Source organism: Octopus bimaculoides, chromosome 12 (assembly GCF_046866305.1).
Source record: "Octopus bimaculoides isolate indiv1 chromosome 12, ASM4686630v1, whole genome shotgun sequence".
Taxonomy (NCBI): domain Eukaryota; kingdom Metazoa; phylum Mollusca; class Cephalopoda; order Octopoda; family Octopodidae; genus Octopus; species Octopus bimaculoides.
Window position 1 is genome coordinate 22,364,137 of NC_142939.1, and position 25,699 is coordinate 22,389,835.

Sequence of the window (25,699 nt, forward strand, 5' to 3'; positions counted from 1 at the left end):
ACACACACACACACATGATATATGTGTGTGTTGTGTGTATATGCATATGTATGCATGTATGTATGTGTTTACATCTTCCCTGCACATGTGTGTTCTTGTGTACAAATTCATCCCATAGATGCATAAATACACAAATGTGTTTGCGTGTTTATCAGTCGTAGACTCCATGCAGACAGGCTGCCTTGTTAGGACTAATTAGTGCATTTCACTGATGTTGCTTCTCGTTATATTTCTTAAACACATCATTAGTAGTTTATTCAGCTAAAACAATTCCCAAAATCAACTGCTTCTGTCCAACTGTATAAATTACATACTACTTCAAGAATTTGCTCATCAGAGTATTCATTTCATAAATGTCACAAACATACACACACACACACACACACACACACACACACACACACACACACACACACACACACACACACACACACACACACACACATGCATTCATATGTAAATGTATAAAAACATATGCATACAAATGTATATTTATATATATATGTGCATATATATATGTATATATATGCATGTATATGTATGTGTGTGTGTGTATATATATATGTGTATATATTTATATATATATATATATATATATATATATATATATATATATACATATATTCATATGCGTTTGTATGTATACTTACATATACATAGCTATATATATAAACATATATATGTGTCAGTGCCCCTGGACTGGCTTGTGCGGGTGGCACATAAAAGACACCATTTCGAGCGTGGCCGTTTTCGTGCGGGTGACACGTAAAAGCACCCACTACACTCTCTGAGTGGTTGGCGTTAGGAAGGGCATCCAGCTGTAGAAACTCTGCCAAATCAGACTGGAGCCTGGTGTTGCCATCCGGTTTCACCAGTCCTCAGTCAAATCGTCCAACCCATGCTAGCATGGAAAGCGGACGTTAAACGATGATGATGATGATGATGATGATATATATAATATTAACATAATATGGTAAAAATTCAATATTAATTAATATCAATTTAATACCAGGAAAGTAGCACATTAAAAGAATCAGAAGGTTCAGGAAAAAAATTTTTGGAGATCCTAAAAAGATTATAGTACTTGTGTATATAAGATTGACCAGTAACCGGTCTGTCAATATGCTAGAAAAAGCTCACTTAAAAAATTCTCAAATAAGGATTCAGCAGAGCAAAAACAGGCGGGCGAGAATTTTGAGAATTTTTTAAGTGAGCTTCTTCTAGCATATTGACAGACCGGTTACTGGTCAATCTTATATATATATATATATATATATATATATATACATATGCAAATACATATGTCCATACATATGTCCTTAACGTGTATACATATAAATATATATGAATACACATGTGCATGTGTACCTACATATGTAAATGGATCTCAGTCAGTTTCTATGAGTATTCTGGGATTCGATCGATTGGACTACATACTCATTGGAATAATCTTTGTATGTATGGGTGAGTATTCCACAGATATGCGTACTCTCATTATATTCCTTTGTCAAAGTCACCTTGGCAGAGGATTTGTGAAGGATGTATCTTGAGAAATTAGGGTTCTCAAAACCAAAATGGTGAAAGCTAGTTATAAGATTACAGATCCAAGTGATCAGAGGAACAATCAAAATATGTAAAACTTGCCAAAAGTTTAGCAAATAAACCCAGATGCTCATGTCTAGACATACAACTGTACATACGACAAATACGGTTGTGAAATTTCAAATTTATACGTTTATAAAGAATAGCATTAATGCTATCACAATGAACTCAGAATGGCTGTTCGACGAAAGAGACCAATAGAGACCAATAGAATAAGTACTAGGCTTACAAAGAATAAGTCCTGGCGGTCGATTTGCTCGACTAAAGGCGATGCTCCAGCATGGCTGCAGTCGAATGACTGAAACAAGTAAAAAAATAAGAGTAAATAAAAAACTAAATAATTATCTCCAGGCAAACAGATATGAAGCACACATCCATTCGGTTTGTAAGATTGATGGACGTACATGTGGTATAAACGTTTTACCTTGTGTCCCTTTTACTGTTGCATACAAAACACCATGGCTGCCCATGTGGTGATGTTTAGTCTAAATTGTTCAAGTGTAAGGTGTGTGCTTTGCACATGTAGTTACACATGTAGGGAGGAGTTTAGCAAACTTGAAGGAATCTCAGAATGAATGGAAAATATTTTAGATTCTTAACCAGGGCCATCATCATCATCATCATCATCATCATTGTCATCGTCATCATTTATCATCATCATTATCATTGCCATCACCACTACAACCACCACAATCACCCCCCCCCACTATCACCATCATCATTGCCACATCTCATCATCATCATTATCGTTGCCATCACCACTACCACCATCACCACCACCACCACTATCACCATCACCACCACCTCCACCACCACCACCATCTCTTCATCATCATCATCATCAGTAACCACAGTAAGCAGTACCATCATTAAAGCCACATTAAGCGAGAGAAGTCAAACCGTGACCACCACCCATGCCACCAACGCTATAACCACTCATTATTACCATCGTCACACACACTCACGCACACACACGCACACACACACATACACACTGCAGATTTGGTGGGAAGGAACTGTCAATTAAATCCCCTTCAAAACTTGACTAGTTGTCATTGATATTTCTCTTTGCTTTTTTTAAAATGGTTTTCATCTGAGAAGCCCTTCAAGATTATTCAGATTCGTGCACTTGAATGGTCAGCTTCAAAAAACTATTGATCAATACTTGTTAGATTTTATGAGTAGGAAGGGATTTCTAGAGCATTGATGTCTTGGGAGAAAAAGGCCCCAGTATAAAGGGACTAATGCAACATTTGATGGTGCTGTGACAAATTTAAATATTTCAATGATTGAAGTGGCCGTTGTTTGCTTCTGTTTTAAGATGTCAAATTATTTCGGGTTTCTGTTATTTTTTTATGTTCATATGATTCACCGTCATCATCATTTTAATGTCCACTTTCTCATGGTTGAATGGTTTGGAGTTTAAAGGTGAGATGTTCATCTTTGTCACTGACCCTTGTCTGTTTCCAAGCAAGGTAATGTTTCCCCCCCCTCCCCCAGTCACCAGGCATGTTTCTATAGAATTTTTAGGAAATGATCGACATTGCTTTTTTTATGACAGCGACATTCATTTAAAGCTATCACTCAGTGCCAAGACAATGAGACACAAACATACACACACACTCACATGCATACAAACATACATATATACCTATACACATACATACATACATATATATATATATATATATATATATATATATATATATATACATATATATATATATATATATATATGTATATATATATATGTAAAATCAAAATAAAGAACAGGATATCAAATAATAATGCAGTATGACCATTTCAAGCAGCTAAGTACCTAATTTAACTGAATGTCAATTATTTCTTTATATATATATATATATATATATATATATATATATATATACTGTTGTGTCTGGGGAGAGTCATTTTCTTATTGTGCCTTAAAATTTAACACACTCACCGGTAAAATTTCTACTTATTTCTTATTTTTATTTTCCTAAAATTTTTGTTGTGTCTTGCAACCTTTTCAATAGTCTTTATTCTTTTAAGGCACAATAAGAAAATGACTCTCCCCAGACACAACAGAATATGCTTCAACACACGAAATCACATAAAAAATCTTGCAAACCAGATCCAAAAACGAAATATATATATATATATATATATAAATATAAATTAAAATCTGCAACAAGGATATCCAAAGTTAATGCAGTACGATCGTTTTATGCGACTCCATTTATTTAAGCAATGTGAACATTACATCAAATGTAAAACGCAGAGCAATCCTCAGCTGCACAAAGATATAGAAATTTACTGAAATTTCATTTCAACAGAAGGACATATTTTTGTAACTACATTTAAGCTCTCCAAGTGGAAATGAAGAATACAAAAAATTCTTAGAATTAATTACTAGCCTTTATGGTCTGGCTAAATCAAAATAATTTCTTGTATTCTTTCTTTCCACTTGGAGAGTTTAAATGTAGTTATAAAAATATGTCCTTTTGCTGAAATGAAATTTCAGTAAATTTCTATATCTTTGTGCAGCTGAGGATTGCTCTGCATTTTACATTTGATGTAATGTTCACATTGCTTAAATAAATGGAGTCACATGAAACGATAGTAGTGCATTAACTTTGGATATCCTTGTTGCTTATTTTGATTGTAATCACCTTATTTTGGAATTGTATAGATAATACAATACTTAATTCTGGTGCCTAAACTTAAGTACCACATTCACCATGAATCTGAATTTATATATATATATATATATACATATATAAATGAATGAGATAAAGAGACCAATGGCATAAGTAAATTTATATTTTATGTAGAATGTCTTACAGCTGTTTCAGGGAAAATTCAATGTAACCCTTCATCGGATATACACACGCTAATACACGACCCATGCTATATTCCCCCACTCATGTTGCAACCACATCAGGGGAAAAACTAGTCAGTATACAGCACTTACTCGGTATTACCTGTATCTTTAGGGTCTGGCTGACTCCATTACCCTTCATAACCTTTATATATATATATATGTATGTATGCATGTATGTATGTATAAAGTCATTAATGATGGAGAAATAGTTTGATGAAATTTTATTTAACAATAAAAAAATTCTAATATCATGACAAATTGTTTCATAACTTAAAAGCATGTAAATAATTTATATTACTAAAGGTTTTTAACAGGTTTTTAAAAGGTTCTTGCATTCAAAACTTCTAATTGAAGTACCTTTCCCAAATTTACTTCTTTTAAAGAAGCACTGATTCTATAGAAGTTATCGATACCATAAATTCAATGATGCAAAGTGATTATGAGCTTCTTAGAAAAATGGTGAACTTTTTATATTCTTTACAGTATTTTCATGACTGCATGGATGCCTTATTCTAGATATTACTTCTTGCATCTATCTGTTGTTTATTCCCTGTAAATGGTGCTTTCACAGTAAAAAAGCTTAAGCCGGATCTTTAAGAAAAGCAATACAAAAAACCTACCACATTAAGAATTAAATAACAGTAAATATATGTTGTTTTGTTTTGTTTTTCCAGTGTGTGATTTGTGAAAATAAGTGTGTGATTTTATTTTTAGGACTTTTAGAAATGTATCCATCGTTTGTTCTTTCATAGGTTTTGTATTTAGTACTGAAAGTAACGGGGATTAAAGTGTTTGAAAATTCATGGTTGTGTGGTTAAGAAGTTTGCTTTGCAGCCATGTGGTTTTGGGTTCAATCTTACTGCCTTTTATTATAGCCTCAAGCTGACATGTACTTTGTGAGTGACAAAGGCGCAGGAGTGGCTATGTGGTAAGTAGCTTGCTTACCAACCACATGGTTCCAGGTTCAGTCCCACTGCATGGCACCTTGGGCAAGTGTCTTCTACTATAGCCTCGGGCTGACCAAAGCCTTGTGAGTGGATTTGGTAGACGGAAACTGAAAGAAGCCTGTCGTATATGTGTGTGCGTGTGTGTGTGTGTGTATGTTTGTTTGTCTGTGTTTGTCCCCCCAACATCGCCTGTCAACCGCTGCTGGTGTGTTTAGGTCCCCGTAACTTAGTGGTTCGGCATAAGAGACTGATAGAATAAGTACTAGGCTTCCAAAGAATAAGTCCTGGGATCGATTTGCTTGACTAGAGGCGGTGCTCCAGCATGGCCGCAGTCAAATGACTGAAACAAGTAAAAGAGTAAAGAGTATATATGTACATGTGTGTGTGTGTGTATATATGTATGCATGTACGTGAGTGTGTGTGTACGTATATGTATATATATGTATATATGGCTGTGTGGTCAATAGCTTGCTTACCAACCATATAGTCCCAGGTCCAGTCCAACAGTGTGGCACCTTGGGCAAGTGTCTTCTACTATAGTCTTGGGCTGACCAATGCCTTGTGAGTGGATTTGGTAGACGGAAACTGAAAGAAGCCCGTCGTGTATATATGTGTGTGTTTGTTTGTGTGTGTATGTGTGTGTGTTTGTCTGTGTGTGTGTGTGTGTGTTTCTGTGTGTGTATTTGTCTCCCCAATATCACTTGACAATCAACACCATTTGACGTCCGTTTTCCATGCTGGCATGGGTTGAACAGCTTGACTGGGGACTGGCAAACCAGGGGGGTGCACTAGGCTCCAGTCAGATCCGGCAGTGTTTCTATAGTTGGATGCTCTTCTTAACACCAACCACTTTGAGAGTGTAGTGGGTGCTTTTTACGTGCTACCAGCACAAGAGCCACCCAAAAATAAAATAGATACTGGAGTTGACTTGTTTTACTAAACCTTACAAGGTGGTGGTCCAGCATGCCTGCAGTCCAATGATTGAAACATGCAAAATAAACGAACAAAAACAAAAAAAAAAATAAGAAAACAGCAGATAATCTTTTCAATTCAGAAATTCTGTCATAATTTGAAACAAACCATCCAAAATCAAAAACAAAAAGGGGTGTGGTGGGGGTAAATAGGGTCTCATGCATTGAATCCATTCATTGAGTCTTTATTCTTTGGTTTAACAATAGAGAAGGTTAAGGAATTACATAATTACCTTTGAATTCATATTCAAATGCTTAATTAATGAGACAGTGTACAAAGAGGCTGAAAAGTCAAGAGAAGACAAATACAAGACAATCTGAAGAAATGGTAAAATAAGAGGAAATGTTATTATTTAAGGGTTAAAGGTGTGTGGTGAGTGTGTGTGATAGTGAAGGTGGAGTACTGGTGTTTTTTGATAGATATTTTTAGATGTTATTTGTTTGTTTTGAATATTTTGCTTTTGTTGTAGATTATCTGAAATTTTCTCTTACTACTTTCACTTTCATTTTCCCCATTGTTCTGAAGGTTTCAACTGCTTTCATCTGATTTTCTTTTCTTCTTCTATCTCTACACCTTCATTTTGTTTAGTTCATATAAACACTTGCCCACATGCACACATACACCCATACAAACACATACGCACACGTATATAGTAAAGAAGTAATAAGCAGATATATACATTTACTTACACTGATATTTATGTATGTATGTATGTGTGTGTGTGTGTGTGTGTGTGTGTGTGTGTGTTAATCATCATCATTTAGCATCCGTTTTCCATGCACATTCTTACATACATTGAAGAACATACAGATGATACATTCACATAAATTTATTGATTTATTTCCACACGGAAAATAAAAGAGAAAGCAATAGAGCAAGGCTTATCTGACATTATCCAATAAAGGTGATTCTTTGATTCTTTTGAAAAGTACTTGTACAGAAAAGACTTATATAGGATTATTGTGGTGTCTTCTTTGTCTCTTCTGAAGTTTACTTTTATTAGTCGTCTCACCTTAATACCAGAAAGCTTTCTTTGACTGATTCTAAAACCGTTTGCCCCTAAACTGTTCTCTTGGGAAAACAAACTAAGGAAATTGGTGTTTTCCTCACACAAAAGAAATGTAAAGATTTCTTTGTAGTTTTTATGTAAAGTATATCTGAAGTCTTCGTGACATTTAAACATTAAAACATTGAAAAGGCACAAAGCAACATATACTCATCTCCAACGTACGAAAGAACAGACACATGATTTTGAAACACTGATGTAAATTATTGATTTATTGATGACATTGAGATATTAATATAATTTTCCCTTTTCTTATTCTTAAATGTTTAAACAGCCCAAAGTTTGATATGACACATTCAATGATGAATGTTTTCTTAAGCCATAGAATTGATACCGATACTCTTACAGAGAAACCATTACATATTGTTAATGTATATTGTGTTGTTCATAAGGTAACAGGACTGTTTTATAAACTATCGAATGCTAGTTTCACTTTCAGGAATGTGGCCACTCTCAGACTATAAATCATTGTTTTATCGTTGTTGGTGATGCAAAGTACATTGTAATTGTCCATTGTTCCTCCTAATGTCAAGAGGATGTCCACTATCACATTATAAATTATTTTGTATTATATAGCTGTTGGTGAGAGGAATAAATTAGAATTCTTCACTGCAGCACATTCTGTCAGAATTACTGCCAGTACAATACCATAATTCTGCATTGTCGGTTCCAATATTATTCTATAAATTCTCCAATGTCACTCTCGTTATTGTATGATATATTTAGTATTGGACTAAATGGTTAGTGATGTTTAATTGCATCCATGTCCTTGTACAGTTTGAAATCCAGTTAAGTGGACTTTGATTTTCACCCTTCTAATCATCATCTTCATCATCAACATTTAAAACCCCTTTTCCTAGGCTAACTCGGGTCGCATGGGTTTGACAGGAACTGATATACCAGAGAACTGTGCTGAACTACAGTATCTGCTTTGGAATGGTTTCTCTGCCTTGATGCCCTTCTTGATGCCAACCACTTTACAGAGTCCATCATTTGTCCATATGCTGTGTATGTAAAAGCAGGAAGCTGCACATGCGAGTTAGTCGTCATAGGTAAAATGTAATGCATTGTCATTGATGTCACTGGGCAGTTAACAGTTCAACTTGATATCTCCAAAATACTACTCCTCTTCCTCCTCCTCATCACTACCACCATCATCATCCCCTACCACCACTACAACCATCATTATCGTTGCTGCCTCCAGTTCTAAGACTTCAAATTTGGGCACAAGGCCAGCAATTTCGAGGGAGGATCTAAGTCCATTACATCGACCCCAGTGCTCAACTGGTTCCTATTTTATCAACCCCAAAAGGATGAAAGGCAAAGTCAACCCCAGCAAAATTTGAACTCAGAATGCAATGTCACTAAGCATTTTGTCTGGTGTGCTAACGTTTCTTATTTCTTTATTGCCCACAAGGGGCTACACATAGAGGGGACAAACAAGGACAGACAAATGGGTTAAGTCGATTATATCGACCCCAGTGCATAACTGGTACTTATTTAATCAACCCCGAAAGGATGAAAGGCAAAGTCAACATTGGCAGAATTTGAACTCAGAACGTAGTGGCAGACGAAATACCGCTAAGCATTTTGCCTGGCGTGCTACTGTTTCTGCCAGCTCATCACCACCTTCGCTAATGTCATCAACACAATTAGTGCTAGATTCTTTCTTTTACCAGTTTTTGCTCATGCCAACAAGTCAGCTACTTTCATTTAGGTTAATAATATTATAATTATTATTTACTTGTCGTTTTATAATTACTGATATCACACAATTTCTATAATCATTACTAATATTATTTATTATATCATAAAATATCTGGTTTATCAATAGCTGCTTTATAAGATATTTTCCTGGTAATGTTATTACTGTATTCATGTTTAACACATTTTATGTTCCTCTTCCGATCCTGATCAGTTTTTTTCCAACAAGTATTTGGATCAATAATGAGAAATAATCCACCATTCCTGAGTTGTTATATTAAATAACTCTTGGATCAAAACAAGAACATAATCTTGGATAAAATATGATCCAGTTTTGAAATATCTGTTTCCTACATAGCTAGAAATGTGGCTGGGTGGTAAGCTTGCTGCCCAACAATGTGGTCTTCAGTTCGGTCCCATTGCGTGGCACCTTGGGCAAGTGTCTCTGACTCTAGCTCAACTATGCTTCAACAAAGTAAACTTCCCATACACACAACTATGTACGCACATACAAACACACATATACGTGTGTGTATGTGAATATATGTAAATAACAGTTTCTACCCAAGGACAAACATTGTTTTACACAGTGTAATGAAGTTGGTTTTTCTTATTTTATTAATATCATTAAAATCTTATCTTCTTTGGATCAACTGAAATCTTGTGAGTGTGTGTGAGTGTGTGTGTGTGTGTGTGTGTCTGTCTGTCTGTCTGTGTGCATTGGGACTTGTGGAACCAATATTCTGTGTAAGCTGAGGGATGACCGGTTGTATATCGCATGAAGCATTCTCTGTTAGTGAGATTACAGAGTATTTATATGAATGGATGTACACACACATACACACACACACACATATATCTGTATATGTATATGTATATATGTATACATGCATATTTTATATGTGTGTGGATTGTGCTGTAATATCTATTATATAATGAACATGATTAGGAAACAGCTCTAAGCCAATCAAATAAACATCTGTTCTCTCACTTCACTTCTCTTATCTGTTCTACGTATAAATATGCTTATATATGCATGTGTGTACACACATACACACACACACACACACATACACACACATTATAGATAGATGTACAAATATATATATCTATATATATATTGATATGTATATACACAGCACACTCTCCCTCTCTCACACGCAAGCTTTCTGTTGATTGAAAGTTATGGCCATTCTGTAAAGTGCGATTGAATTCAGAGTTATATGGCTGCAAAACAAACTTCTCAACTTTACAGCTATATGTGTATATAAAATATAAATATATATATATATATACATATATATACCACACACCCACACACTTACACAAACTCCTAAGCATACAATTACACATAAACATAATAAACATATAACTCTACATAAACATACATTTACAAGGGAACTTTCATATGTTCTTATGAATACACAATTTTTTTGAAGTATCAGTTTTCTGTAAGCCACATAGAAAATGGGCACGGGTAGGAATTTCCTTGCGTTTGAGGGTATGCATATAAGATTTTGCATGTGTTCTTTTGTGTGTGTGTATGTTTCTTTGTAGGCATGTCCTGATATGTGCTTTTATGTTTGTGTATGTGTACATGCATGTGTGTGTGTGTGTGGTAATTTATTGATCGGTTATGTATAACATGAGTATATATTTATATGAATGAAGCTTAAAGCATCCATTTCAAAATTGCTGTGCACTCTGCCTATCCAGTATTCATATCCATGTATATACGCGCGCATATACACGCTCACAATCTTCCCTAGTTCAGGATCTATATTTTTATAGCTTTCTTTGTATTTGATGTACAGCAATATAAAATTGTGTAAGTTAAAACGACGTTTTATGATGATCCGAGATTCCACAACTAACACACCATACTCCACTTGTCCATACACTAATCTAATCCACACATATATGTGTGTTTATATACATATGTGTGTGTTCATATCTATATATTTTTATATATGTGTGTGTTTATATATATATATATATATATATATATATATATATGTGTATATGTATATATATATGTATATGCACAAACATATATATATATATATGTATATGCACAAACATATATAAACATATATATATGTATATATATATATGTATATGCACGAACATATATGTATATATATATATATATATATGCACAAACATATATATACATATATATGTATATACATGCTTATATATATATATATATATATATACACACATATATTTATACATATATATATATATGTGGGGTGTGTGTATTTACATATGTATATATATATATATATATATATATATATATATATATATAGATATGCATACACACACACACATGCATACATATGTGTGTGTGTGTGTGTGTGTGTGTGTGCGTGTATTTATGTATGCATGTTTGTGTGTGTACATACATATGTTTGCATATATGTGTCTGTGTGTTATCTGAAGTTATTTTATCAGACATAACAGATATGAATATGGGCTGCATATACCAAACAAGCTTGTCTCTATGGAACTTTCTAGAATCTGAAGAGAAATTATTCAGAATGTAGCTCCCTGTAATTCATTTTTACTTTATGAATGATTTTTCACCATAACATGCATTATTCATCATTCTTTTCATATTCCATCTCAGGAAAACCAGTTGTGCTTATTGTTTGGCTCTGTTTCTTCTTTTCCTTTGTTTGTTTTTTTTTTTTCAGTGGTTTTTTTTTTTTTCAGTGGTTTTTTTTTTGTGATTTAGCCAAATCTGTCAGGTTTTTGGTAATATTGATTTTTATCTAAGAGCCAGTTCTGTATCTTGTTTTTTTTTTTTGTTATTTTTTTTGTTTTTCCTATTTATTAGTATTGTTTTTAAGGCATAAGGATATCGTGTATTGATTTGACTCTGCTACCTATTACATTTTTAAGAATTTTGTTTAGAATATTGGCCCATGAGATGAAATAAAATGCCTCCTGTGAAGGCACAGGCTCAGTACAATGAAGCATTGAACATGTGTTATATAATATTGTAATATATTCCATTTATAAAAATTCCAGGATCATACATGGTAATTGTTCCTGGTGAAATGAGATGGAGCAGGCAAGATATTGTAAAATAACCTAGCTTTTTTTATTTTACATTCTGCCATTCCAGGAGTAAATTTGGGTAACGCTTGAAATCTGAAGCGTTGTTTTGATTATGTTACTAAGCTGTTCATGTAGTCAACATGAGACAACTCATGTATACTTTCTATACCAACCATTGGTCATGGATGTGCAGACGTGACTGTATAGTTAAGAGATTCACTTTGTAGATCACATGGTTTTGGGTTCAATCTCATTGCACATTAATTTGGGCAAGTGTCTTCTATCACTAAGGGCTAATCAACGCCTTGTGAGTGAATTTGGTACAAATTGTGTGAAAGCCCATCGTATGTATGTGTGTGTGTGTGAGTGTGTTCCTGTCTTTGTATTTGACTCCACTACTGCTTGAGGAACATGGCGCAGTGGCTAGGGTGTTGGACGCAGGATCGTAAAATTGTGGTTTCTATTCCTGGACCAGGCAATGGGTTGTGTTCTTGAGCAAGGCACTTCATTTCATGTTGATCCAGTCCACTCAGCTGTAGAAATTAGTTTAGCCTAGAGAGGGAAGGCTGTGCCAGGCTTTCTTGCCCTGGATATCCTGTATGGCTGCAATGCCTCAACGATACTCTAGGGGTTAAGGGACATGTCAATTGTCCACCACTACTTGATAACTGGTGTTCGCTTGTTTGCTTCCATATAATTTAGTAGGTTAGCAAAAAGAGACTGATTGAGTGAGTACTGGGACTAATTTGATTGGATAAACCCCCAGCTTGGCTGAAGACTAAAGACAAAAGGAAATAAAAGAAAAAACTAGAAGGCCTTTAGGTCTTCTAAATTGGATTCACTCTCTCATCGGAATCGTGTGGCTTCTTTGTCTCTTTTCTCTAAGTATTCTCATGGACATTGTTCTGCTGAGCTCTCTTCTCTGGTTCCTCCTTTAAGAACTTATCAGCAATCAACTAAACTTGCATCCAGTCCTCATCAATATACTGTGCAACCTCCTAAGTGTCATAGAGCACTTTACAGTACCAGTTTCTTCTCTCACACCTCTGAACTTTGGAATTCCCTTCCACAGTCTTGTTTTCCTCTTCTATATCACCTCCAGTCTTTTAGGTCTAATGTACATCGTCACCTATTGACTTCTGTATAGCATCCATTTTTATTCTAGCAGCTCTTGTAATGAGTGAACACATTTAAAAAAAAAAGGGTTATTAACAATCCAAACTAGACAGATCTCATTTTCATAATCATGTTCATTCTTCTTTTTTTTTCTTTTTTTTTTTTACTTCAGTTCAAGAGATGGTAACTAATTGTAGGTTCTGAGTGGCTAAAATGAGAGATTCTCAGACTAAATGCCTCCCTGAACTGATAGCAATTGTTAGCACATGGGGCAAAATGCTTAACACCGTTTTGTCCAACTTAACAATCTAAGTTCAAATTCTGCCAAGGTCAACTTTGCCTTTCTTCCTTTCAGGCTGGATAAAATAAATAACAGTTGAACACTGGGGTGGATGTGATCAGCTTGCCCCTCTCCCCACGGCTGAAATTACTGGCCTTGTGCCAAAATTTGAAACCAAAATTTTGTTCCATGAGTTCAAATCTTGCAAAGATTAACTGTCCCTTGTCCCTTTCTAGGATCCATAAAATGCTTAACAGTCGCAAGTACAGCAAGTTATTTGAATAGCAAAACCTTTTTTCTAAAAATGTGTGAGTTTGTGCTTATATTAGAAATCAATATTATTATTTTTTTTTTTCCTTCAAAATCTTTAGCAGATCAAAACAATGAGATGTTTGCTTTGAGGATCATGTGAAACATTCTGTACAATTTCTGTAATAATGTTGTTTTTTACTTTATGTTTATGAACGAACAAACCTTACATGCAAGAAATCTCAGTTTTGAGTTTACAATTCTTATGATTTTGTTATTTATGTATTTTTATAAGGAATACATTTGATGCATTGTATTTCATTGGTGTAGCTCATTCACATCAGTCAGGTTTCACCAGATGGTGGGATGGGTTTTCCATGTTCTTTTGTTGAAATTTACCACAGCAGTAAATGTCAGGTCACTTTGACTCTTGCCCCTGTTACTACATTCATTGGTTGATAAAACCAGTTGTACTATAGCTTCTGCTCTGTTTTTATTCTTATTTTTTTTTTTTTTTTACTTATGCAAGGGAAAACTGTTTTGTATGGAATATATTTCCATGCAGTGATTAGATCACTGCTATTTAATAATAAGCTATTCAGAAAATCTGCTAACATTTCTATATCCAATCCATTTCAATTAAATAATTAAATCAGCGAAATGCTTAGAACTATTTTACAGAATGGGATTTGAAGATAAAACAGACAATGAACTAGGCTAACTTGACACTTGTTATAACAAAAGAACTTTTAAGTGTATTTGAAAATTAAACTTTGGTTTCAATCATATCTTCTTGTCTACACATTGTTTGTTTTTTTTTTTTGCATCTCATCTCAGAAAATGCAGTAATTGTACAGAAGGAAAATATCCCTCGTTGACAAATATCAGATACTTCATTGTTATATATATACACTTCTATAAGAAGCACATTTTTATTATTATGAAAGCTGATGAAATTGTCATTCTTCAGTGACTAAATTATCAAATTCAGATTTTAAAAATCTTCATAAATTATTTTTATGCTCTTAAGACAATAGCACCATGTCTAACTACAAACCTGCCTACCCCTTATTCCACAATACATAAGAGCGTAACGTATTCTTCAGTTGAAGTATAACCATTATATACCCACCCACCCCAGCTTCCATGAATCAAACAAAAGTAATCTCATAATGTCACTTTTGTATAAAGATTTCAAAGAATGAAAGTTTATAACATTTTATCTGTAATGCATGCTTTCATTGTTATTAATAGCAATTTTCTAAAACTATTCTATTGTTCAGAAGAGTATGTGAAAGATGTTGAAGTTTCTTCAAGACAGACTGCACAAAATGTTTAGATGTTGTAGTTTAGACTGCAGGTCAGCAAACCTTTATCAAAAGCATTTGAATCATGATTAATGTAGATTTTTTGCACTTAGTTTATTACTGACCATTCTATCCAATATGTCCTACGATCTTTGCTAAAACAGCTGGCTGTGATTTGAAATAGATTTGGGTGCAATTTCTACCAGATGAAGTGATTATGTAAAGGCTCCCTCAACGCTTATGTTTCAAAGACAGTCCTAGTAGTCTGAGGAATTCTGTTGTAATAGTGGAACACAGGATTTTCTGACTAATTGAAAAACATTTCTCTTCAAATAATGTTCACATAATCTTGTTGTTCACAGCAGACCTCAGCTGTGATTTCGAAATGCATTAACTTAATGTTGATTGAAAGATTAATGGAAGTTATATCAAAACCTAGATTTGTCTTTGAAACTGTCTTATTTGACTCTTTTGTATAAAGTTGATGGCATTTACCATTCTCGAAGAGTATTAATTTTCCAGTATTGGTTTCCAAGTAACAGAAATTTAGAACATGCAAGCCAAAAAGGAAGCTTATATGCAGTTATTTGACCTGCTAAAAATATGTATTAGATGAATCCTCCTGTAGTTACTCCTTATTGAATTAAAAAGGAATGAAATATTGAGTAACATAGCCATAGATTTCTTTCTTTTTCTTGAGTTCTTGGACTCAAAAACCAGGTTATCTGATTTCCATGATGTATAAATGACTCAGATCAGAACATTCTTCTATAATGGGATACCGGTCCATTGCAGGTTTAGGGGGAAAAAAACAAGTGAATTACATCATGTATAGTACTTCACTGGTACTTTATTTTATTGGCCCTGAAAGGATAAAAGCCAAAGTTGTTCTTGGTAGGATTTGAACTCAGAACACAAAGATTCAAAAGAAATACTGCTTTAGCATTTTCTCCTATGTGCTTATGATTCTGTCAGCTCACCACATCAATCATAGATTTATCATCCAGAAAAAAAATAGATGTTATGGTCCTGGAGAGAATGCTTTAGCATGGATCCGTTCAATAAGAGCTGGTTTGTAGCTGAACACCGACAGCAATAAAAAATCACTTCTTGATGTCTGGAGTCAAAGATAATACAAAAGTGATTCCATGTTCTTTTGCATTATCAATCACCAAAAATTAATGTCATGCTCTCTTTCTCAACATTGGTACTTTGTACATTATCAAGCAAAAACATTTGTTATTGCACTGTGGAACTGATGATATTTTGTAGCCATTTCTCTCATCATGCCATAAGGAAAATATCTTAGTGACAGATTCTTGTCTTTTGTTTTGTTTGCAAATCTCCAGCCAAATTTCTTGCCTATGGGTTCCACCCATTCCTGATGCATGTGTACATGCATACATAGTTACATATTGCACAGAGAGTCGTGATCATCATTTAATATCTACTTTTCTATACTTGCATGAGTCAGATGAAGTTTAGTGAGGCAGATTTTCTGCAGTTGGATGCCTATTCTGTCACTAACCTTACCACCTGTTTCCAAGCAAAGCAGTTTTTCCATGACCAGGCATATTTCAATAACATATTGGAAAGGAATGACATTCATTAATGACATTCAATAATCCAGGTGATATCAGGGCAAGGAGACACAAATACTTAGACATTCACACAAATCTATCCATCCATTCATCTAGCTGTCTGTCTGTCTGTCCGTCCGTCCATCTATCCATCCACCTGTCCATCTGTCGGTCTGTCTTTCTGTCAATACTCTTTTACTAGTTTCAGCCTCAGAGCTGTGGTTATTCTGGGGCACTGCACACATACACACACACACACACATATATTTATATATATATATATATATATATATACATACAATGGGCTTCGTTCAGTTTCCGTATGGTTGGTAAGCAAGCTACTTACCTCACAGCCACTCCTGTTCCTATATATATATATATATATATATATATACAATACGCTTCTTTCAGTTTCCGACTACCGAATGCACTCACAAAGCTTTGCTCGGCCCGAGGCTATAGTAGAAGTCATTTGCCTAAGGTGCCACACAGTGGGACTGAACCCAGAACCATGTGGTTGTTAAGCAATCTACTTACCACACAGCCACTCCTGCACCTATATTTATGGTTTATGATGATTCAGTTTATTTGTTCAATGGCATTAGCCATCGTGTATTTTATGTTCTTGTTCTTGCTGTCACTATAGTCATACTAACAATCAAATATGGAAACAAACGTGCATGTCCTACATTCTTTGTTTATCTAATTCCTTTTGTTTTGTCTGTGTTTTCAATATTTCTCTTATAAGTGGATGTGAATATTTCATTTACTTCCAGACATTCTCCTCGAGGAAGCAGTTTTATTTTGTGATTATGTCATTAATTATGGAGGTTTATAAAATGATGTCAACATTATCAACAGCATCTGTTATTTCAAATATAATGAATGGTCAGAAGCCGAACGTAATGGCAATGGAAGCTAAATGGTAGTGGTAATAACGGTGGTACCAGTGGCGCTGTTGGGGTTTGTAGCGATGATGATAATGCTGATGATAGCATGGTGGTGATGATGGTGATGGGGGTGGATGTAATGGTGGTAGTGGCTGTGGCAATGACACTGTTGGTGGCAGCAGCAGCAGCAGTGGTGATGGTGGTGGTGACTATTATGGTGGTGGTGGTGGTGGTGGTGGTGGATGTGGCATGCAAGTTTGGAGAATGGGCAAGTCAATTACATGAGCCCCACTTCTCAACTGCTACATATATAATATTGGTTTCAAATTTTGGCACAAGGCCAGCAATTTCGGGAGAGAGGGAAAGTAGATTATATCAAACCCAGGGTTCAACTGGTGCTTATTTCATTGACCCCCACCGCCAAAAGGGTGAAAGACAAAGTTGACCTCAGCAGGATTTGAACTCAGCGCATAAAGACAGATGAAATGCTACTAAGCATTTTGGTCGGTGTATTGATGATTCTGCCAGCTCGCTGCATTATTATCATCATCATCATCATCGTCCTCTTTTAATGCCCGCTTTCCATGCTGGCATGGGTCGGACTGAGTGACTGAGGGCTGGCAAGCCAGAAGGCTGCATCACGCTCCAATCTAATCTGGCAATGTTTCTACATCTGGATGCCCTTCCTAACGCCAACCATGCCGAGAGTTTTGTGGGTGCTTTTATGTGACACCCTCACAAGGGCCAGTTAGGGAGTACTGGCATTTACCCCATTCGAATGGTGCTTTTTACATGCCACCAGCACAGGAGAAAGTCAGGTGGCACTGACATCGACTACATTCATAGGGTGCATTTTATGTGCCACCTGCATAGGAGCCAGTCAGGCGGCACTGGCATTGACCACATTTGCATGGTGCTTTTTATGTGCCATCAGCACAGAAGTCAGGCAGCACTGGCATCAACCATGTTCATATGGTGCATTTTACATGTCACCAGCGCAGGAGCCAGTCAGGAGGAACTGGCTTCAACCATGCTCAAATGCTGCCTATGCCGAAAATAATTCATGTCCCTAGAACCATTGCCTTAACTATCATTAACAGCAATGAAAATAACTATGTTGATCCCTAACAGCAGTAAACTAATTTGGAATTAAAGCAACAAAAGAAAACGACTAGTTTTGTAATAATACATAATACCTGATAGTGAAAAATACCAAATAGTCACGTGACCGAGGTATCAATATTTGATCAGCAATGAAGACAAGCAGAGTCAATTCTATTGAAGTGATGAAGAAACACTCTGAAAATATTGAAACTTTTATGAAATAGTGCTGTTGGTAATGTTTCAAATTAATAATTTATGGCAAAATTCCTTAATGCTGCAATGTCTCGTAGACTTTCTCTGACAAATTGTGTCAAACGTTTTGTTGTTCTGTTTGTTTTGTTTGTGCTTTGTCTGTGTTTTTTCTGTTGTTTTTGTTATCCCTAAGAGGTACAGTCTGTATATTTATGACTTGGTTGAAAAATATATATATAAAGAATATATAAATATATATATAAAATATGATATATGCAATATATAAATATAAAAATATATATAGAATGAAGAATTTATCTTTATTTTTATGAGCATATTATTTTAGGTCGATAATATGTTTTTGTGCATGCCATACATGTATAATAAATATTCCAGCAGTTATTTTGAAATGTTAGATTTGGTGAATCATACTTTGGCATTGATAGACTGCCAAGGTTCCTTTCAATATTGTCCAACTTATGGCAATTAATGGGACAAACTGCTGAAAAATACTAAGAAACATGGATGGTTAACAGAAGAAAAATAATTTTTTCTTTTTTTAATGCTGATCTCCGTTAGAATAATTATTATAGACATGGGCATGACTGAATGGTTAAGAAGCTTGCTTTTCAACTGTGTGGTTTTGGGTTCAGTCTCACTCTGTGGAATCTTGGATGAATTTTTTCTCCTATAGTCTTGGATTGACTAATGCCTTGTGAGTGAATTTCGAATGTGGAAAGTGTATGGAAGCCTTCATGTGTATCTATATATATATATATATATATATATATATATATATATTTATAATTGAAATTTACAAAAAAACAACAAAATGGAGACAGGTGTATAAGCAACAAACAGGTGTATTAGTTTAATGCTCAGGAAGTGAGAAAGTCTTTTACGTTTTGAGCTTACGCTCTTCAACAGAAAGGAACACAGAAATAAGCAGAGGAAGAAAATAAAAAAAGGTTTAGTGTCTAGCAATCAATTATATATTTATGTATGTACTTTTTTAAGTTTGGTACTTGCTTTAAAGGTCGCTTTTACCAAACCATTAAGTTATGAGGATGTAAACAAACTAACAAAACATCGGGGGTATAAACAAACTGGTAGTCAAGTGGTTGGAATGGGGGTGGGGAATCAAGCATGAACACAAAGACACACACAGACACACATCATCATCATCATCATTGTCATTTAGTGTCCATTTTCCATGCTGGCAAGGGTAAGATGGTCTGATTAGTGCTGGAGAGCTGCAGCATGTTCCAGTCTGTTTTGGTTTGGTTTCTGTGGCTGGATGCCTTTCCTGACGCCAACCACTCACCAGTGTGTACTGGGTGTCCTTTGTATGTCCCTGGCACGGGTGCCTTTCTTGTGTCACTGGCACAGGTACCTTATATGTGTCACCAGCATAAGTGCCTCCTACGTGTCGCTGGTATGGGTGCCTCCAGCATGTCACCAGCACAGGTGTCTTTCACGTATGTGTGTCTAATATTGCTTGTGTTCATTTTAACTTCTACACCTTCGCAACTATTTGACAACCATCGTTGGTTTGTTTACATCCCTGTAACATTGTGGTTTGGCAAAAGAGATCACTAGATTAAGTTTTTCTTTTTATTTATGCACCCTTTTAAAGCCTAGCAAGGCTCATGGGCCCGGTTTCCCAGTTTCTATGGCATGTGTCCCCCCCCCCCCAGCTGGACGAGACGTCAGTCCATTTGCAGCTTTACTCAAGAAACAGGAACAAAGAGTGAGAGAAAGTTGGGGCGAAAGAGTACAACAGGGGTCGCCATCACCCCCTGCCGGAGCCTCGTGGAGCTTTAGGTGTTTTCACTCAGTAAACACGCACAGCGCCTGGTCTGGGGATTGAAACCGCGGTCCTCCGACTGTGAGTCCACTGCCCTAACCACTGGGCCATTGTGCCTCTACTAGATTCAGACTTTAAAAAAAAAATACCAAGTATGGGTGTCAATTTATTTGACTAAACCCTTCAACGCAATGCTCCAGCATGGCCAAAGTTCAATAACCAAAACAGGGAAAAGATAAAAGATATATGGATGGAAAATTCCAGATGAATTTTATAGAGTTTCCTCACACTCTCCAACAAAGGTTTAACTGTATTCATCTACTAATTAACTAATTAATCATTAACTACTTAATCATTAAAAGGATACCTTATTCACATTACATTGCAGTTATCATACATGACACAGGCTGCTGAGGCTAGAAGAAAGCACATCTTACATAGAAGATTAACAACAAGACTCATTAGAAATAGAATACCTGATCAGCATTACAAGCTTTAAATCACTATGGTTATCGTCGTTGTTTTAACATCCACTTTCCTGTTTGCATGGGTCAGATGAGTCTTATCAAGGCAAATTTTTCTCTGGTTGGATGTGCTTCCTGTTGCCGACCTTCACCAGTTTACCAAAGATGGTGATATTTTCTCCGTAGTCACATGTCTTAACAGAATGCACGACACTGCTTGTATGACATGATGTCAAGACAAGGAAACACAAACACATACACAGTTGCACACACACACACATATATACACTCATGTATTTGTATCTATATACGATTATGTCATTAGATACAATTTTATCTATACTCTCTCTCTCTCTCTATATATATATATATATATATATATATATATCTGTCTATCTGTGTGTGTGTGTGTGTGTGTGTGCGTGTGTGTGTGTGTGTGTGTGTGCGTGTATACAGGGTGATGGAAAAGTAACTCCCTATTTTAAAATACTTATGAATTATTTATTAATTGTAATTTTTTCTCAAAATTTCAGTGTTGGTTTTTCAAAGTAGAAATAAAACCTCATACCAAAAGCTTTCGTCTCATTTCCATTTTTTTTGTAAAAATTACAATTAATAAATAATTAATAAGTATTTTAAAATAGAGAGTTACTTTTCAATCACCCTTTATATATATATATATATATATATATATATATATATATATATATATATATATATATATATATATATATATATGTGCATATATGTATGCATATATGTGTGTGTCTCATGGAGGCGCAATGGCCCAGTGGTTAGGGCACACAGACTCGCAGTCATAGGATCGCGGTTTCGATTCCCAGACCAAGCGTTGTGTTTATTGAGCAAAAACACCTAAAGCTCCATGAGGCTCCGGCAGGGGATGGTGACAAACCCTGCTGTACTCTTTCATCACAACTTTCTCTCACTCTTACTTCCTGTTTCTATTGTGCCTGTAATTCAAAGAGCTAGCCTAGTCACACTCTGTGTCACGCTGAATATCCCCGAGAACTACGTTAAGGGTACACGTGTCTGTGGAGTGCTCAGCCACTTGCATGTTAATTTCACGAGCAGGCTGTTCCATTGATCGGATCAACTGGAACCCTCGACGTCATAAGCGATGGAGTGCCAACAACAAATATGTGTGTGTATGCATATATATATATATATATGCATGCGCATGTGAAAGAGCCCATGCTGGTGCTGCATAAAAACACCCAGCACACTCTGGATGCTCTTTGGAAGGGCATCTAGCTGTAGAAACCATTCTAAAATGCACAAATGGAGCCCGGGCAGCTCACCAGCTGGCCAGCCCCTGTCAAACAGTCTAACCCATGCCAGCATGGAGAACAGACATTAAAAGATGATGACAGTGGTGATGGTGATGATGATGATGATGATGATGATATCTCATAGCACAGAGATTGTAAATAAAAATTACATACAATACAACAATGAAAATGTTTTGCTTTTCTGTTTTAATTATTTAAGAAGTGAAAATCGGTGATGATTTCTAAAATTGAATATTTATCCATGACCAGTCACTCAATAGTCCTCTGTATGAAATTCAATTATTCTGAGGAAGGTTTTTTTTTTAAATTAAGTCGAACAATGGCATCTTCCCATTTTTCTGTTGAACACTTTGCAGAAGTTTTCATAATTTTATCTAACACAATTTGATTGTCTTTCCGTCATTTATTATATATGGTTATATAACCAAAAATTAATCATTTTATAAACTATTTTTCTGTGTTAATCCAATGAAATGAATGTAAATCAATGTAATAAATGGTGCCAGTTTAATATATTTCATTTAGATTCAAATTTCAAATTTTATAAAGTCATAAAAGCATTAAATGAATAAATTAATGAGGCTTGCAATAACAATTGATTGAATGTTTCATTTTAGTCTTTAGTATTTTGTTTTATATTTCATTTTAATTAATCTTTTTTTTTCTTTTTCAATATTTTCAGACAGATCACCAGAATCTAGAAAACATGGTAAGTTTAACTAAATTAATTTTGCAACATTCATGTAAAGATCTAGCTTGCTGTGTCCTTTCTTCTTTCAAATATCCTGGCTAAACAATGGATTCTTTGTTGTTTATTGTTTTTGTTTTTTTACACAAAAATGCAGTTGATAATGTATTCCTGTTATTAAGCAGCTGATGAAAATAAATGAACTTCACAAAAAAAAAAAAAAAAGAAACTAAAGAATATTGAGAATTAATCAGTTTAGGTTGATTAAATTTATTTGACCGCAAAATAAGTTTTAGAATTCGGATCACATAAAAACATTTATTGCTTAAAATACAGTGAAAAAAAATAATAATAATGATGAATCTTTTAAATTGATAAAGATATCTTTTAAAAACATGGGTGCAGGCGTGGCTGTGTGGTATGAAGTTCACTTTTCCAACTGTGTGGTTCTGTGTTCAGTCCTATTGTGCGGCACCATCGGCAAATGTCTTCTTCTGTAGCTTTGGTAGACAGAAATTGAAAGAAGCCAGTCATATATATTTGTGTGTGTCTTTGTGGATGTGTCTGCTTGATAACTGGTGTTGGTGCATTTATGTCCCTGTAACTTCATGGTTCGATAAAAGAAACTGATAAAATAACTATGAGTCTTAAAAATAAAGTGTACTGGAGTCCATTCATTCAACTAAATATTCGTTAAGCTGGTGCTCCAGCATGGCCGCAGCAATAACTAAAACAAATAAAAGATCAGAAGATAGAAATGTAAACTGTTGATGATATGAAAACTAGGATTTTGAAAACAACATAAATGTCTTTAAAATGAATTTTTGCAGTTAGGTGTAGGAGTGGCTGTGTGGTAAGTAGCTTGCTTACCAACCACATGGTTCCGGATTCAGTCCCACTGTGTGGCACCTTGGGCAAGTGTCTTCCACTATAGCCTCGGGCCGACCAAAGGCTTGTGGGTGGATTTGATAGACGGAAACTGAAAGAAGGCCGTCGTATATATGTATATATATATATATATATATGTGTGTGTGTGCATATGTTTGTGTGTCTGTGTTTGTCCCCACAACATCGCTTGGCAACCGAAGCTGGTGTGTTTACGTCCCCGTAACTTAGTGGTTTGGCAAAAGAGACCGATATAATAAGTACTAGGCTTACAAAGAATAAGTCCTGGGGTCGATTTGCTCGACTAAAAGGCAGTGCTCCAGCATGGCCGCAGTCAAATGGCTGAAACAAGTTAAAGAGTACAGAGTAAAGAGTTAAAGACTTTAGATATATTAAAATGTTTATGTATTTCAGAATTCATGTTTCTTAGAATTCACAAAGTTTTTGCCAATTTTAATTTTATAGAATTCAGTCTAGGAAAAAGTGGAGGTTCTTCCAAAGAATCTCAAGACTAAAATTACTCAGCAGAGGTCATCAAGCTGGCTTCCATGCCTATCCTTATAATATATATAGGGTAATGACTGAAAAACTATACGCTTGAATGCACGTGGCTGAAATGAAATTCTTCCAAAAGGATCTCTGGCGTACTTGAAAGGTTGCACAACTTGGCAAACAAGAACTTTCTCTAAGTGAAGGCACTACTTCTCCATATTGAGAAGTAACAGTTCCGATTCTAAGGACATTTGGTCAGAATGTTGCTGGAAAGAATTGCAAGACAGATTTTTTCAAGCAGAATCAACTGGCAGGGAACCTAGGGTTTGACCAAGACCATGATAATTGAATACTATCCCTAGTCTCAGTAGGTCACACTTGGGTAATCAATCAAGAAAGTGTAATAATGGTTGCTTCTTCTACACGCTTACGGAGGAATTGTCTGAGGACTCTTCTCCCAGGAACAGTGTTGTGTGTGAAAATGGATGAATGGAAGGTGTTGGAGTCATAAAGAACTGCTATTTTACATTAAGATGTGCATTGTTAAGTGATTGATTTAAGAAAAGTCAGTTCACTTTAATTATTGATTTTTATTAAACCTGGATTCTGTGAAAATAAGCAATCAACATCACTACATGCACTTTAGCAGTTTCTCAGTTGTAAAACATGGTGAAACATAATCAGTCGTGATGAGATTATTTTCCAGGTTGCCTGAAATGGTGTCAGCAGTAGTAGTAGTAGTAGTAATTGTTGTTGTTGTTGTTTAACCCCAGGTCAGCTCTGACTGAGCAAACCAATGATCCAAGATGCTGCAGCCGTGACAAGCTTGTCTTATTTTCAGAGAGTGTATCATCATCATCATCATCGTTTAACGTCCGCTTTCCATGCTAGCATGGGTTGGACGATTTGACTGAGGACTGGTGAAACCGGATGGCAACACCAGGCTCCAATCTAATTTGGCAGAGTTTCTACAGCTGGATCATATTACCTAAAGCAGTAGTTATCAACTGAGGTCCACATGACCCTTGGGGCCCACATAGCCCTTGAGTTACATATCACCCTTAGGGGTCCACATAAGATTTTGTTGCTAAAATGTATGTGCCATAAAA

The 25,699-nt window shown here is 35.4% G+C and overlaps 1 protein-coding gene across 1 annotated transcript in view; it reads left to right on the plus strand.

Moving 5' to 3' along the window:
- The window catches only part of LOC106883766 (lachesin), a 276,635-nt gene that overhangs the window by 61,041 nt on the left and 189,895 nt on the right, over positions 1-25,699 (plus strand). Inside the window, exon 4 of the mRNA XM_089360661.1 lies at positions 23,208-23,234. Coding sequence (XP_089216787.1) covers positions 23,208-23,234 — 27 coding nt within the window. The remainder of the gene's footprint in view (positions 1-23,207; positions 23,235-25,699) is intronic.